At 46.4% G+C, this 16,985-nt stretch overlaps 1 protein-coding gene across 2 annotated transcripts; it reads left to right on the plus strand.

Annotated features, from left to right (window-relative positions):
* Window positions 1-448: 448 nt before the first annotated feature.
* Window positions 449-14,572, plus strand: LOC123137312 (uncharacterized). 2 transcript variants are annotated; one of them, XM_044557018.1, is made up of 5 exons: window positions 449-805; window positions 11,451-11,614; window positions 13,545-13,612; window positions 13,717-14,111; window positions 14,274-14,572. In XM_044557018.1, the coding sequence occupies exons 3-5, from the start codon at window positions 13,604-13,606 to the stop codon at window positions 14,455-14,457; spliced, it is 588 nt and encodes a 195-aa protein (XP_044412953.1). In that variant the 5' UTR covers window positions 449-805; window positions 11,451-11,614; window positions 13,545-13,603; the 3' UTR covers window positions 14,458-14,572. The 2 variants fall into 2 exon arrangements, with proteins under 2 accessions (XP_044412953.1, XP_044412952.1); XM_044557017.1 differs by lacking the exon at window positions 11,451-11,614 and having other exon boundaries at window positions 450-805.
* Window positions 14,573-16,985: the final 2,413 nt, after the last annotated feature.

Consider the following 16,985-nt stretch of genomic DNA (forward strand, 5'->3'; position numbering starts at 1 on the left):
CTAACTCTGTCGATCTGAGGGATTGACAGAGACACAATGCCATCAACTCCGAGACGCCGCCATGAAGGACACCGTCGGTGTGGGAGTGGGGTTGAGGCAGATTTATTCGTCCGGACGCCGCTCCCACCACCCCAACGACGCAACACGACCTACAAATCCAAAACCTAACTACAGAGCGGAGGAACGGGGTCCCCCTCCCTCCTGCCGCCGAAGCAGCAGCCGAAGGAAGAGGGGGCCAGCGCATCGGCCGGTGGAGATCGAAGAAAAAAGTGCCTCGCCCTAGTCGCCTGGTGGCGGCGGCGGCTAGGGTAGTGCCTCCTGTATGTCGGGTATTTCTAACTACAGAGAGTAAAGTAACCACCAACGACACGTATTACCGTGAAAAAAAAAGAGTTATACGCCGTGTAGTGAATTTCTCCCGGGGAGAAATAGCTCTCTGTTGTGGCTCCGGAACAGACCAAAACCGGCCGCAACAAGATTTAGCTTCAAAAAAAACTGTGGCGCTAGGTATCCCTAAAAAAAACAAACAAACTACGGCGCTAGGTTTGCGCCGCCAGCTCTCATCGTCGCCTCCGGCGGCCGGTCACCGGAGTGCGTCTCCGTCGCCTCGCCCTAGCCACTCCTCCCCTTCGTTCTAGCGAGCACCAACGCCAGCCGTGGCCTGGGCTTGAGCCGTGGTCTCCTCCGTCGGTCCCGACCAGCGAGCACGCCTCCTTCAGCCATCTCCTCCCCTCCCGGCCTCCTCGCAGCACCGGTCGCAGCACTACTTCCACGCCTCCTCTACACCAACAAGGGCAGCACCAAGGTAGCCTTCCATTGTTCTTCTTCTTTTTTTTTTGCTTGATAGATCAATCTCTCTCTGCTTGGTTCTGTTATGCCGAAAAGGGTTATTTACAATGTCAATAGCAGCTTCTTTGTCACAGTAGGCTTGTACTTATACAACCGCAGCTTTGTTAGGAGGATCTGCATCCATAGTAACTCACATATGCTGTAGTTGACCGAGCCACCACACTTTGTTCTTTTTACTTGGCCATGAAATTACGTTTCCGCAACAAATGCACAAGTAACAGGATGGTGAGCAACGGCCATCTAGGGAACCAACCCAATCAACATAGGTGCACTCAACTTGCAAGTCCCCTTGTCTGGTACTCCCTCCATTCCTATATATAAGTCTTTTTAGAGATTCCAATATGGACTACATACGGAATGAATGAATCTACACTCGTGTAGATTCATTCATTCCGTATGTAGTCCATATTGGAATCTCTAAAAAGATTTATATTTAGGAACGGAGGGAGTATAAAAGAGACCTTTCCCTTTGCATCATTTTGAGCTGATTTTGGGTCATGCATGTACTGGCTAACTACGTTCACAACAAAGGCAATGTCTGGACAGGTATGAGGTAAATATATTAACCTTCCAACTAATTGGTAGCGCTCCCAGCATCATTGCATAACCGGTTGTTTTGCCCAATAGGTGTAGCGGCAGGTCAACAACCAAACACAGATGTTTCCTTGAATGGATCCAAGATATATTTTGGCTATGAGAGAAAATACCCTTGGACCCTTGTGAGACCTCTATACCTGTATACCAAGAAAATATCTTAGTTGTACCAAATCCTTCACTTCAAACTCATGTGCAAGATGATATTTAGATCTGCAACTTTCTTGGAATCATCCGGAGTAATGATAATGTCATCGGCATATACTATCAGTTGGAAGATTGTATTCCACCGGATGATTACACTGATGTTCATAGGGGTATTTACACAAGAGTTATAACGGGAGGATAGATTTGTTTCAACAGAAATACAGAATCCTCCTAAAGCTACGTGACCGTGGCCGTCGTGCGGGGTGAGCAGGCAGCAACCGCGTAACTCGCACGTAATGGTATGTGACGTGTAGGAGTCTGACATGTTCCAACACCCCCGCAGTGGAAACGTGATTCAGGAGCATGTTGAGGCTGTTCCAAAACTCGTTGAAGATGACCGGCGCCAGTCCTTTGGTGTAGATGTCAACAAATTGGGATGTAGTGGGGACATGTTGGACCTTGATGTCGCTAATGCTGACCCACACGAGCATGAAATGCAGGTCTATCTTGACGTGCTTTGTATGTTGGTGTTGAACCGGGTTGCTCGAGAGGTAGATAGATGTCGTTGATGTTGTTGCAACAGACGATGGTGGCACGCCGCGGGGGTCGCTGGAGCTTTGTGAGAAGTTGACGGAGCCAATAGGACTCGGTGACGCCATTCAAGACTGTGCGGTACTTCGCCTCCGCACTAGAGCGCGACACGGTGTCCTGCTGTTTAGACGGCTATGACATGAGGTTTTGCCCAAGGAAGACGCAAAACTCGAACATAGATCGCCGCGTGTCAGGGAACCTGGCCCGGTTGGCGTCGAAGTAAGCCACAAGATGAGGGGTGCGGTGTTCACATGAAGCTGAAGCTTGAGGTGTGCACGTAGCGCATTATTTGTTTGACCAACTAGAGATGTGGCTCGTGTGCGTCCTGCATGAAGACGCACGCCTGCTGAACGACATGCGTCAGGTACAGGTGCATGCGCGTCAGTGTCAGGTATTGGAGCACCCCGGCCAAGCTCTGGTACAAGACTAGTGGAGTCTGGTGCACCGTCGTTGGCAGACAGTTTGGCGCACGCGTCGAGTGAAGTGCAGACCGGGCAAGAGTTCAACATGCTTATGCACTCCAAGATTTCCAGGGCGTACTGGTGCTGGGTGAGCGAGGGCCCAGCTGTAGTGCATTGCATGTTGACGCCAAGAAAATGGTGAGGCTTGCCAAGGTCTGTCATGGCAAATTCTTGGTGAAGTGAATCCATGATGATACAGAGAGTATCAGTGGAGTGCATTGCACGTTGACGCCAAGAAAATGGTGAAGCTCGCCAAGGTCTGTCATGGCAAATTCTTGGTGGAGTGAATCCATGATGATACAGAGAGTATCAATGGAGCTTGTCGTCAGGATGATGTCATCCATGTACATAAGTACATATGTCTTCGCATTGCAACGATGATGGTTGAAAAGGGAGCTGTAGTTCCTAGATGTGAAGCCGAGCCCGGTGAGGTGCAAGGTAAACCACGCGAACCATGTGGACAATGTCTGTTTCAATTCATAAAGCGAGTATTGGAGTGAGCAGAAGTGGTGAGGGCGATTGGTGTATATGAAGTCATAGGGCTGCTCACTGTAGACGACTTCGTCCAACTGTCGCTCACATCCAATTGATGGATGGGCCAATCGTTGGAGACAACAAAGCTGAGGACGACATGGATCGTGGACGGCTTCACCATTGGGCTGAAGGTCTCGGTGTAGTCCACACCGCCGTGTTGGATGAACCCCCGAAGCAGCCATTGTGCTTTTTGCCATGCAAGTGTGTTGTCTTGATGAAACTTGTGCCAATAAATCCATTTGCCGTTGACGCCATTCATGTGACGAGGAACTGGACACCAAGTGTTATTCTGTAACAATGCGTTATACTTGTCTCGCATCGGGGCATACCAATGGGAATCTTCTACAGTGAAGCGATAAGAGGGGATAGGAGAGATACACGTAGTATTGAGGTTGGTTTGATTTTTAGAAAGGGAAAATCCCGATTTAGTGCGCGTGATCATGCAATAGTCGTTAATGGGTGGATCTACTGGTATCACATGCACTACTCAGAGCTGAGCTTCATGCTGAACTTCCTGAGGCTGCCGAAAGTCTTGGTCAGATTCGTTAGCAGATTCCTTTTTACGGGTCTTGATGACTACGTCGTCGACGTAGGGTTGCACATTCTTCCTGATTTGCTGGTGGAAGCATTTCTAGATGCAACACTGGTATGTAGCCCCTGCGTTCTTTAGGCCAAAGGGCATTGAGGTATAGCAGAAAGCACCGAACAACGTGATGAATGACGTCTTGATCTCACCTCCTTCTTTCATCTTGATTTGATGATATCCTGAGTATGCACCCAGGAGGCAAAGCACCTCATACCCGGTGATCGAGTCGATGACCTGATCCATGCGCGTTCTTAGGGAAAGCTTTTTCAGGCTAGTGTAGTCGATACACATTCTCCATTTCCCATTCAAATTGAGGACGAGGACTGATGAGGCACAAACTAGCAAGATGCTAAATTGCGCGGGACGCGGCCCGATCTTCCACAGTACTTGTGAAACAACAATGAACGACCGCAGCAATAGTCGCAGAAGAAATAGACACAAGAAAAAAGCCTTCGGATAAAACAAAAAGTAAGAAGCCATAGGATAAGACTTGCACTTAAATTGGTACGAGATCAGACGCGTGTACAATAGCATATCCCTAGGATTCGCAGGAACACATCCTTGGTCCCTCCCGACGTGAGGCCTTTTCTTTTGTTTTTATTCAACTCCAAACTAAAACAAATCTGACCGCGATACAAAACTGAACATGCCTAATATATAGGCGACGCAAACCAGCCGCAAACGGCGTACCAAACTCTAACTGACTTGATCACGTACTAAAAAACAAGGACACACACTTAATTAATAAATACACTAATTAATCTTTCCGGCCACGTTGATTACATAGGACTTGTTTAGAAAAGAAAGGACTTTGCGTACTACCAAACGGAGGAGGCACCAACATCCATTTATCTTGGAGGAATCCTGAAGTTTGGTTGAGAATATCCTTTTCGGTTCGACTGGTGGATCACGAAGTTAAACGTACCGATCTGTAACACATTTGGTCGATCATATCTTGAATGCTCCATACTTCCATCTGAATATATTGTCGAGCGCGTCTTTTGTTCAGCACGTGGAGCAGCACCAAGTAAACCTGCTGTGTTTTGCACTGGAGAAATAATAGAGCCATTGTTAGGCTGGGCTGGCGAACTAGTCCTGGTGGTATACTTCCAGAATAAAGCTGTCCGCCAGGAGTCACGCTATCTCTTCTCTGAAGCGTTGAAGGTCCTGTTTGACGGGCTTCGCATCCTTGAAGACATTCAAGGAATGTTCGGCGATATCCCTTAAAACTCTGGGCATGTTGGAGGCCTGCCAAGCGAGTACGTCTCGGTTTCTTAAGGGAAATGGACGAGCTCTCCTTTTTGCTTAGGCTAAGATTTGCGCTGATATGAATGATCGTGGCGGGGTCCTCCTGATCGATGGAGATTTCTTTGGTGTCTTGCTCCGCCTGGAAGGGCGAAGAACTTTGGCCCTTCCTAGCCGACATCAACTCCTAGGCGATTTTTGGGAGATCTCCTGTTTGATGGCTTCGAATTCAGCTGCAGGTACTAACGCACCAACACACCGTATGCTTTCCTGATTGCACTGGGGAGCATGCCTGACATCCCCTTGCACAATGATGCTTCTTCTAAGGCCCGACATCTTGAGCTGGAGATGGGCATAATGGGACACCACCATGAACTTGGCATAGCAGGGCCGCCCCAATATCGTGTGGAAGGAGCCTCGCAAGTTTGTGACCTCGAAACACAAAGGTCTCACTGTCTCGATCCTGTAGTTGTCGGGGTGCCGAATAACAGTTAGGTCAACTTGCCTCACCGTGATGACATGGTGTCTAGGGATAATCTCATGGAAGGGTGTACCGGCATGTACAATTTGTGAGCGGGGGATCCCCATCTTGGCGACGGTGTCGACATAGAGGATGTTGAAACTGCTTCCGCCGTCCATCAGCGTCTTTGGTAAGCCGTACTCTTGCAACGATGGGGCCAAGGATCATGTGGTACCTGCCTGGCTGAGGGACATGCTTGGGATAATCTTCGACCCCAAAGGTGACCAGGGTCTGTGACCACTTCAGGAATTGTGGGGCGTTAGGCTTCTTTGTCCGAAGCTCCCGCCCTATGAGCATGGTGCTGCGTTTGTCTTGCGGCTTTTTGGTTTGTTGAAGACTGAGTGGCACCTGCGATCGTTCGGTTGGGATCTCGGGCTGCACAAGGTGTGCACCATGGCTAAGATCCCGATCGAAGGGGGCCTGCCACCTCTCCGCATGGGGTGAGGGGTGCGTCCATCGTCCTCAATTCCGAGATCAAGGTGCTTGCTGCCTTGTCGTCTGGCTGACTTTGCTTCCTCGCCGTTGAAACTTGTCGGCTTGGCGACTATTGGGTGCGACCAACGGCCGGGTGTTGCGTCCGCAGCCGCAATTTGCTTGTGCTGTCAGCCACGAAGTTCAGGCTCCCAAAGTGGAATGCTTGACCATCAGGGGAGGAGACGATGAGGGTCAAATTCCCCTTCGTGTTGGGGACAAATCACAAGGAGCCGAAAGAGGGCCTCCTTCCAGGTGTGAAGGCGCCAATCCGATTTGATGGATCTGCGTGCACTGCTCAGTGTTTTGTTTAGACAGTGCCGTTGAGAGACGGGTGATTTGGTTGAAGGGGCTTGCGAGCAGCGGGTCAATATGGTGGGACATGGAACAGGGGAATCACCCAGGTTCGGACCCTCTGGGAGGAGGTAAGACCCTACCCCTGCCTCTAATGTGTGTATTGTTTGGGGCTCGCCAGTGGTCAGGGAGAATGCCAGAGAGACTTGTCTCTAGGGTTACCAACTCAGCTCTCTGGGCGAAAGAGAGGGAGATGATTGTTGGATTCTTTTCTGAGAGGGGATCCTCCTCTAGGGTTTCCTCGCCTTGTAACTCTAATTGGGCTTAGGTTACATTACATGATCCTAGTGGTGGTGGTGGGCCGAGCTACCATGTTTGACCCATTGATGTCGACGGCGTCCTTTTGGGATTCCGTTTCCCCTGATCTCCCGAGTAATGCTTCTTTGCTGCCTACTCGTGTCCCTCCTGAGTAGGTGCCGTCGATTATCCTTCTCCTCGTCACATACGGTTCATCAAACATGTTGCTGTTTTTAGTGCTTCCCTGAAAAAGAATTTTAGGCACGTTCATTGTGAAGATAAGTGAGCATGCAACCTCAAGCAAATGTCTGTTTTTATGCTCCGCAACACCATTTTGTTTTTTTTTTGAGAAAACGCAAAAAGGCTTTTGCGTTTCATTATATTGAAAAGAGAGGGATAGTTTGTTACATCCTCCTAGGAGGCACCATTACAGGCGAGAAATGTAGTTTGATGTTCAATGCCATTTGAGGCAAGGAATCGTTCAAAGTCCTGGTTGATATATTCCGAACCATTGTCTGAACGTAAGCTTTTAATAGTTGATCAGCATCACTACATCTGTTAGCACATTCTGTAATGCAATCTATCTTTTGAGTAACAACAGGAATAACACATGAATTGTAAATTCCTTGAATTTCTTTTTCATCCTATATATGGTAACTTGTCAATAACATAGCTAGCTAGGGATAACAGCAATCAGGCAGCCTACAAGCGATTCCTTCAACAACCTTTTACCCAGAAACACACACAACCACAATATTGTTAGCAGAAAAGTACTCCCTCCGTTCCATAATTCTTGTCGTTGTTTTAGTTCAAATTTTATTGTATACCTTTAGTAATCTCTAGCTCTTATCCCGCCTTGGAGCCTAGCGATGGACAAAATTCTGCTTTACGGAGATTTCTATCAAGAATTCATCAAGATGTAGAGTCCATCATGCACGGTCCAGTCCCCAACAGTCTCCCTGTCTCTAGCTCCTGAAAAGCACAACAGGTAGGATCAAACCAACCCCTACAATTCAGGGATTTAGTAATAGAGCTAGCTAACTGACAAGTGGTTGACTCAAAATTTAGGAACATGTAGGAGAAGAGATAAGGACAATGTCTTGGTGCACCTAACAGATCCACGTCCTGTAATATGTGGAAGAACTACTACTGACCTAACCCTAACTAGAAGAACGCCCGTGCGTTGCAACGGGGCCACATTAACTTTAAGAGTTCAAAATTAATATTCTCATACGTATCAAGTGACATCGGCGACCTTTTTTTACCATCAAATCCTCTCACACACACTCTTCCTCCCTCTTCATCACTCTCTCTCCCCCTCTCCCTTTCTCTCTCTCTCTCTAACACACACACATATCCATCTTATTGGGTACGGGACCATAATCCATCTATTTCACACACACACACACGCTAGTGCAAAACAATATGGATTATGTGTATTATATTTTCCACCACAACTGAGGGAATTAATTTCATGTAAATCGGCCAGCCACAGCTCCAAGAATACGTGGAGGAGGTGGCCCGGGTCGGCGTCGGCGCCATCCGGCGCGGGTCACGGGCCCGCTTCCAAGTGTGTCTGCGCGTCGGCCACCCACGCCGGGTCCTTCAAGTGCCGCTTTCACCGCACCAACTCCCAGTGCCACGGCCACGGCCAGGGCCAGGGAAGCCGCCCTTCTTCGCCCCCTTCACCGGCCGCGGCCAACGCGGTGCCGCGGTACCCGGCCTCGCCGTCCTCGTCCTCCGGCACCGTCGCGACCCAGTGACGCAGCCCAAGCATCGGCCTCGAGAATCAAGAACGCTCGACAACGGAGAGGGAAGGGAAGATCATATACATGTCATAAGAAAGAGAGTTTATTTACTGCTCCCTCGATGTATTGTTTCCTTTGTTTGGAGATTGATTACTATCCCTGAGTTAAGGTAAGGTTAATGTGATTGAGCGATTTTTCTGAAAATCAATTATTTGTTTTCTAATTAATGTGATTGAGTGATTTAAGGTACTTCCTCCGTCACGGTTTAGAAGGCACAATTAAATTTGCGTGCGTTTCCATAATAGACAAGGTTTAGGGCGCATTGCATTTATTTCTAGTAGCTAATTAGTACTCCGGAATACTATTTCTATATGCATGCGTAGTGTGAATGTTATTTTTTAGCCCATCTCACAACCAATAGATAACAACCTAGGTCCTAGAGAATTTCCAAGCGTGCCTTCTAAACCGTGACGGAGGGAGTAGGGTTAATTAATTTAGATTTGATCTTTAGAGATTGTTCGTGATTGATTCTACATTACTAAATAACTTGCGCCAGTATGGAAAAGTATGGAAAGTTCTGATCTGTTTAGATTTCTTTCGAGGGTGACGCGAAAATAAACCGATGAAGTGGGGGGAGGGGACAAAAAAAATCTACGAAAAAAAACCAGTGAAGGTGGGGGGAGGTACCAAAATAAACCATGGGAGGTGGGACGAAAAAAAACCAGGAAGTGAGACTACCAACTGCTCCATTAGGAGTAGAGATTACTGGAAAGTAGATAAAAGTAAATGATAATATTCTTCTCTGCTTTATTGAGAGGGGTCGGCCCCTTTATATAAAAGACAAGACTTGGCCAACTAGCTGGTAAATCTATTCAAACTCTAATACTATCTCTAAACTGACTGGACTGTTTCCTAACAAAGATGCTTAATCAACTAGGACTCTAATTAAGGGATAAGACTCCACGTTTGATGCACTGGTCCACATAACATCTCTCCCTTCCTTGAAAAACAGCTTGTCCGCAAGCTGTAGGTTGTCAATTGCCTCCCAGGGGACCTTGGTCATAGTCATCAGCCTCGATGAAGATGAGCCGCGCGCATCCGTGACGCTGAACATAAATCTCGTTGCAGTTGAAGCAAAGGCCCTAGCGACGACGTTCTGCTAACTCTGCTGGAGTGAGGCGACGAACCTGCTGTGGTGGGGTTGGGTCTGGAGTGGTTGATGTCAGAACAGGTGCTAGTGACACTGGCAGGGAAGGTATTGTAACTGCGTTGACAGCAGGAAGAGCTGAGGGGCACAAGGGCTCTGTAGGACCAGAAGGCTGGTGTGGTGACGTTGTTGGAGGGAAATGTCGCTGCTCATAGGCCTTGGGGAAGAAGATGGCGGTGTGGAGGTCAGATGGCCGCTGAAGCTTGACGTCAACACGAAGACCATCGGGCAGCCCTGCTGTGTACAGAAACCGTTGTTGGGACGGTTTTAACGGCTCATTGTTGTGGCACATGAGTGCTAGAGACCTGCTGGTGTAGTCGGCAACTGAGGAAGTGAACGGCAGATGTGCCAACTCGCCCAAAGGGTTGGCGCGGAGTGACAGCCCAAACTGAACATGGCAAGCTTCCTTGAACTGCTCCCATGCCGGCATGCGGAATTCGCTCTCGAGCTGCAAGTACCAGAACTGAGCGTCATTTGTGAGGTGGTACGCTGCAGTCCAGACATTGTCAGCCTCGGCCGTGCGTTGTCCACGGAAAAACTGATCGCACCTATGGAGCCAACCAAGAGGATTGGCCGAACCATCATACCTCGGGAAGTCGAGCTTGTGGAAGCGAGGCACACCTGAACCAGAACCTGAGCCGAGGTGATTTTTTGGCAGGGGTGGAAGGGAGGTGATGGGCGGGGTGGATCCATAGATGGGTTGTGTAGGGGGGCGAGGCCATAGTGGTGTATGAAATCTGTTGGCAGGTGGAGATGTGAAGGCAGTAGAGGCGGCTGCAAAAATCTGCTGCTGCCGCTGATGGTAGGGTGGCTGCTGCTGATGGTGGGGCTGCTGGTAGGTGGGTGGCAAATTTGGGGTAGGGTTTGGGGTGGGATTTGGGCTGTAGGGTGAGAGTGCCAAGTGGCCCAGATTGATATTAGGGGGTGGCTGTGGCGAGTAAGGAGATGGCTGGAGGTGGTAAAAGGGTGCTGGAATGATCTGAGGGTGGTTGGCAGCAAAAGTGAGGGGGTGGTGGGGGTGGGCAATCTGCCCGCCGGGTGGAGGTCTGCCGCCGACGGTGATTTCCTCGCTGGAAAAGGGGACACCAGAGGTGCTGTTGGCGAGGGGAAGTACGATGGGCGAGTAGTCGTTGGGGAGGAGGGCCTGACCCGCGGAGGTGGCGGCTGCTGCAGCCTTGGAATCTGGAGGTGGGGGCAGGGCCGGCAGCCGCTGCTCGAGCGCCGTCGAGCGCTGCACCAGCCTGGCGAGGAGCGTCTTGTCCTCCTCTCGTTGACGTGCGAAGGCCTCCACTTGCTTCGTGATGATCTTCATCTGCTCCACAGCCTCGATCTCGATTTCTTTGCCCCTCATTGTAGATGGATCTGATACCAAATTGGAAGAACTACTACTGAACTAACCCTAATTACTGAAGGGCAGCCCGGTGCATGTAGCTCCCGCTTGCGCAGGGTCCGGGGAAGGGTCCGACCACTTTGGGTCTATTGTACGCAGCCTTCCCTACATTTATGTAAGAGGCTGTTTCCAGGCTAATCCTAATTACTGAAAAGTAGATAAAAGTAAACGACAATATTCTTCTCTGCTTCATTGAGAGGGGTCGGCCCCTTTATAATAGACAAGACTTGGCCAACAAGCCGGTAAATCCATTCAAACTCTAATACTATCTCTAAACTGACTGGACTCTTTCCTAACAAAGATGGTTAATCAACTAGGACTCTAATTAAGGGAATTAAGGGATAAGACTCCACGTTTGATGGGCTGGTCCACACAACAATATGTGCCATGGATCCATCAGGTACACGTACCTTATCCTTTCCTGAACAAGGTGTATAGGAAGTGAATATATTTGAAGCTCCTGTCATGTGTTTAGTAGCTCCTGCATCAATAATCCAAGATTTGATTGTGTTGTAGAACTGTGGGCCTGGTGAGGTGTCATAGCTTGGTTCTTCCACAGCCTCGATCTCATGCAAGCTAGATTCAGCTTTTGAGGAATCCTGGGAGGAAGACAAGTCTTCTGAGAGTCTAAGCTTGGAGGTGAAACCCTCAAGAGCTCGCACATCTACCACCTACAACTGGTAGCCCCCCCCCCCTCCCCCCGCGGATGTAGTCAGATTAGCTTGTCTTGTATGAGCTCCCTCATCTCCCCCTTGGCTGAGACTTTCATTTTCCCCACCAAATTTGATAGCCATGCAGCTCAAAGCATGTATCCTTTGTGTGTCCAACAGGCTTTTTGCAGTGGCTGCAAAAGAGTTAGCTTTTATCTATTTTATCAAAGTACTTGGGAGCACCATGAGCTTGCATGGACAGGGCTGCACGTGCATCTGCTTTTTCTTGACCATGCTCCTTGGGTTGAGCAAGACGTGTCTCCTCAACCACACTGGAAATGATATCGTCAAGGCTTAGCCATTTAGTTTTGGATAATATTAGCTGACGAAGGAGATGAAACTCCTGATTTAGGCCATCAAAGAAAAGCTTGCCCACAAATGGTTCAAAGCAGGTATGGTGAGCAGCCATGTCATTCTTGTCAACAGGTGAAAAGGCTGATAATAATGCAACTCCCTGTACAATCTCTTCATTTCACCTGCATATTCGGTCATTGAATTTGAGCCTTGCTTCAAGTTAGTCAACTCCTGCATAATGCGAGTAGCCTGCATCTTATTTGATTTTCCTGAAATGCTTCTCCAAAGCTTTCGATACTTCAAATGCAGTGTTCATGGTCTCAACTTGTTCTCGAATCGGTGGTTCCCTGCTTGCTAATAATCAGACCAACACTTGTCATTGATCTGTTTTGTGCTAGTGCCACTTTTCAGTTTCTGTTCATCAGCACTAACCAATGAGCAATTATTCATAAACATGAGAACTCAGAATTAACTGGGCATGTCATGCCCAGCTGATGTAATTGCCCGGTAGGTGCATACTTGACTGCTTTAGGTACCACTTTGAGTTGTTGCTGCTGCTCAAATACTTTTGCTTAAAATTTCATACAACTTATTCACACTAGAATCCCCTGATTCCCCTTCCTTGGATCTGCCGTGACTACCACGACAAATAAAAGGAACCAGTCACACAGGACTTGATTTTGTAGCACTCCACTAACAACAATACACTAGCGCAAACGCTGATGGCAAGTAGATGTAGTACTAGTACGAGTTGTTCTCGAATGCACAGAGGCAGCACAGGCAGAGTATTTTAATCCGGCCACCAAGCAAAGATGAGCTTTACAACAGCACTAATCACAATTGTCCAAAGGCAACCGCACTTACTATTACCTTCTCACAGAGATGGCCAAATGCAGCGATGAAGAAAGTAAAATGTACTTGTATGCACGCCTGGCCAAATCGCATGGGATAAGCACCGGCAGAAGTACTAAATGCACGTACCACTACCAATCAGCTGGCCTTAGCAATCAATTGGACACCCAACAAGCCTGCATACTGCTTAGACATGGACAAGGCAGCAGCACCAAGTATTTCCCGGCGGTAGCACACACATCCAGTTTTCATCACCGGCTGTCTGCGCAGCCGCACCGAACAGTGGTCAGCAATGTGATAGGCAGCAGTATGCCAGTCGCGCCGCTCCTTGCTTCAGCTTTGAGACGATGCAGTGGCAACTCGCGATGACAAAGAGGAGTGCATAGCAACCAACACCCACAGCGACACAACACCGCAATCGGCCTCCACGAAGGTCCAAATCACAGCGAAATCACATGGCATTAACCTGTCCTGATTCCATGTTGGAAATCATCCATGATTTGAGGAGATTAGTGTTAGGGATTGGAGGGAGCCATGGAGAGAACTAGGGGAATTTCTGGACACGATCCCCACTCCCTGTATTCAATGTGTATATTTTACTCTCTTAAGGAATTACACATTTATAGTACTCATACATCAACAGTATGAAGTAGATAACCTGCTTGTGTTTATAGTTATATGAATTTGAGGATGAATGTCTTTAATTCTTTCACCCCACAAAGGTTTAGATTTGCAATCTTGTTGTGTGATGCAGTTAAGGTTCAACTTAGACATCACCGCAATCTGAAGTGTAGGAGTGCCCCTGAAGTTACCATGGCCGATGTGAGTGGACCTACTGCTAATTTGACATTTTATTGGAAGAGAACATTTTATATACATCTATTTAGATTTTTAGTTGCACTAACCAATGATATTTTCATTTTTAGATTGCTCCTGGTTCCATCAACTTCCACAGGAACATCGAAAATTGTGTGGTTCGGATAGTATATCGTGTGGATGGAGATGTTGTGAAATCTACACTGGGTGTTGTGGTTTCAGTTGGGAGAGGCTACTGTGACATTGTAGCAAGGAATTCTATATTGGAAGTGAAGAAACCGAATCGAGTTCGGGTTTATTTTCCTAATAATGACAGAGTTCGTATTACATCATCTGAGGACCTTGGCAATAACATTGGCATGTTCCATATCTTGGGTAATGATCTACAAGTAGCTCCAATGGTGCTTAGTTCTCAGGACCCTCTTCCAAATGAGACTATATATCTCTTCACATACAAATCATTTGGAAGACAGTGTGCAATATTACCCCCAGGAAATGTGACTAGGTGAGTTTCTCAAACCTACCTTTAGTGTTTTGTACTTCCTTTGTAAAGAAATATAAGTGTTTAGATCACTACTTAGTGATCTAAACGCTCTTATAATTCTTTACGGAGGGAGTAGCATATAATTTTATTCTTATCTACTTTTTTTGTTGTTGTTAAAAACAGCATTGCTGGATGTCAGCTTAAACATGATTCTACAACTCCTGCCGAGGTTGATGAAGAAGATAGTGATGGGGAAATTCTAGTTAATGCTAGAGGCGAACTTGTTGGTATTGTTGATGAAAAACACCGTCAACATGCCACTACTTCAAGAGTAATAAGAAATGCACTCAATAAGTTGGGAGGTTAAAGCTGAATAGGCCAAAGATCTATTGGAATTCCTTTTGAGTGGATATTTGTAATGTGAAGTAACATTTTGGTTTCATGAATTTCGCCACAATGGTTATTAATGGTATCAAGCTGAATGCTTTGTGTGCCTGTCGTTTGGTAGTACCTGGAAATAGACGGGCGATGAAATATCTTGGAGAAATAATTCATCAAATGTGTCCTAACGCACATATTATGCTCTCCAAATATACCAGCAATCGCATTATAAAATAACATATGGTTCCTAATATTCCCTGCATGCTAACTCTTACATGATTCCGTGTAGTGTTATATTCCCTATAGTGATCTACTCCCTCCGTCCCAAAATAAGTGTCTTAAAGCTTTAGTATAATTTTATACTAGAGTTAGTACAAAGTTTAGACATTTATTTTGAGAGAGTGTCTCAAGCTTAGTACAATTTTATATTAGAGCTAGTACAAAGTTTAGACATTTATTTTGAGATGAAGGGAGTAAAACAGTGATCTACTTACTCCGTCTCAAAATTAGTGTGTCAAAGCTTAGTATAACTTTGTACTAGAGTTAGTAAAGTTGAGGCACTTACTTTGGGATGAAGGGAGTAAAACGTACTCAGCATTATAACTGTTTATAGAGAGAGTATGATATAACACCTATAAAAATACTTCCACTCATCTAGCAATCCTACATGTGTATATAAACTCTTCCATTGCTCATACGGTTGTTCACTCGAAAGTCACAACCGAGGAAGGTGAAATCAAGGAGCTTGACCTCAAGATTGTCCTATCCAATTACGAAATCGTTGTTGCTGGTAGTGGCTTCGAAGATATGATTTTCTTCCCCGGATAAAAATTACGAAATCAAGGAGCTCATACGGTTGTTCACTCGAAAGTCACAACCGAAACAGTGATTTTCTTCCCTGGATAAAAATTACCGTGATGTTTGGACCTAATTTATCAGGTAAGCGGTTCGTATATTACCATATTATTTTACGCATAAGTAACTGAAGATATGATTTTAAGAAAGAAAAATCCCAGGTCAAAGTTATCACATTGTCTGTGCCTAAGTTATCTGGTCTATGGTGCGCATATTTTCATGCTATTTATATTGAAGTCATCAAGTTGTGTATTTAACCACTATTTTCTGCCGGGTCAAAAATAACGTGAGTATTATGTACCACTGAAGATGCCGGAGTATATTTAAGCAACTTTTTTCCGGGTCAAAGTTAACATAATATTTGTTCATCAAGCTATGAGATGTATATCTCGCCAAAACAAGTCGTTTTCGTGGGCCGGACCACTAGCACGCTATAAGGATGTTTGTACAAAAGTTACCACGATGTTTGTATATAAGTGATCAAGTTTGTTATGCGTGAGTTACCATGCTATTTACACATAAATTATTGTCAAACAACACTCCCCCACTGGACCAAAATTATCATGTATACGGTACTTATGTTATCATGCTATTTTCACACAAGTTACCGGGGTGTGTTTCAAAAATGGGTTTTCACCTGATCGAGGTTTCTACAATATTTGTACAGAAGTTATCAAGGTTGTGGTGAATAAATTATCATGTTAAGACCATGAACTCAGCTCACATCTATGTACAAAGAGTACAAGAGTCTACTATGTCAAACCGTGAGGTCAACTCATATCTCTAATATATTTTTGATAAAAATGTATGTTTTGTACATTTTTTGGTAAAAAGTTTGTAAGAAAAAACGAAAACGACAGCAGAATAACAATCGATCAGATCTGTGAGTAGAAGAGTCTGCCTCAACTTGAAGGTATGAAAAATATCTAACATGAATCAAATCACAACATAGAGTTTTTTTAGGTGGTTGCTGGTAGATTCCTAATACTGCTTGGTCTGTCAAATCCGAGGTTCGACTCCCCCAACACTCCTTTTTTAGCGAAATTAAAAAGAAGACAACCCAAAAACGCGTCTTGGAGTTGGGCAGGGAATGAGCGGGAATTACGGATTGAGCGGGGACGAGCGAGACGTGCGGGAATTGTGGATCGGGAGCGGGCGGGAGCGGGGGCGATCGTAAAGAAATCAAAAGAAAAAAAACAGGCGGGAGCGATCGTACGTGCCTGTCGCTAACTGCCAGTCGACATGAAAATAGCATTCTCGTTAAGAAAAAGAGAATTGCCTAGTTAATTAATGGAAAATCGGGCGAAAACCGATACATATGTGCCACATGTAGACTACTCGCTAATGAAGAAACTTCATGATCCCACGGTCAACCCGACAAACATATCTAACACGAAACAACCACGAACCCCCACACTTTTATGTCGCAAAGAAACCATCAACAAAAACAAGGTTGAATACATCGAACCTCACCAAATCCACAGAGACGAGTCAGTCGGAGATGGAGGATGAAGAGACTGAGTATTCTCCATCAAGGAGCCGCGAACGCCTTACCCATGGCGCTACTCTTCTTGCCTATGCTCTTGAGAGCCTTCTTCACCTTCTTTATTTTTCCCGTAGAAACCTCCTCCATTAGGATGCAAGCAATCGCCTTGCGAG

This window comes from Triticum aestivum, chromosome 6B (genome assembly GCF_018294505.1).
Source record: "Triticum aestivum cultivar Chinese Spring chromosome 6B, IWGSC CS RefSeq v2.1, whole genome shotgun sequence".
Lineage (NCBI taxonomy): Eukaryota > Viridiplantae > Streptophyta > Magnoliopsida > Poales > Poaceae > Triticum > Triticum aestivum.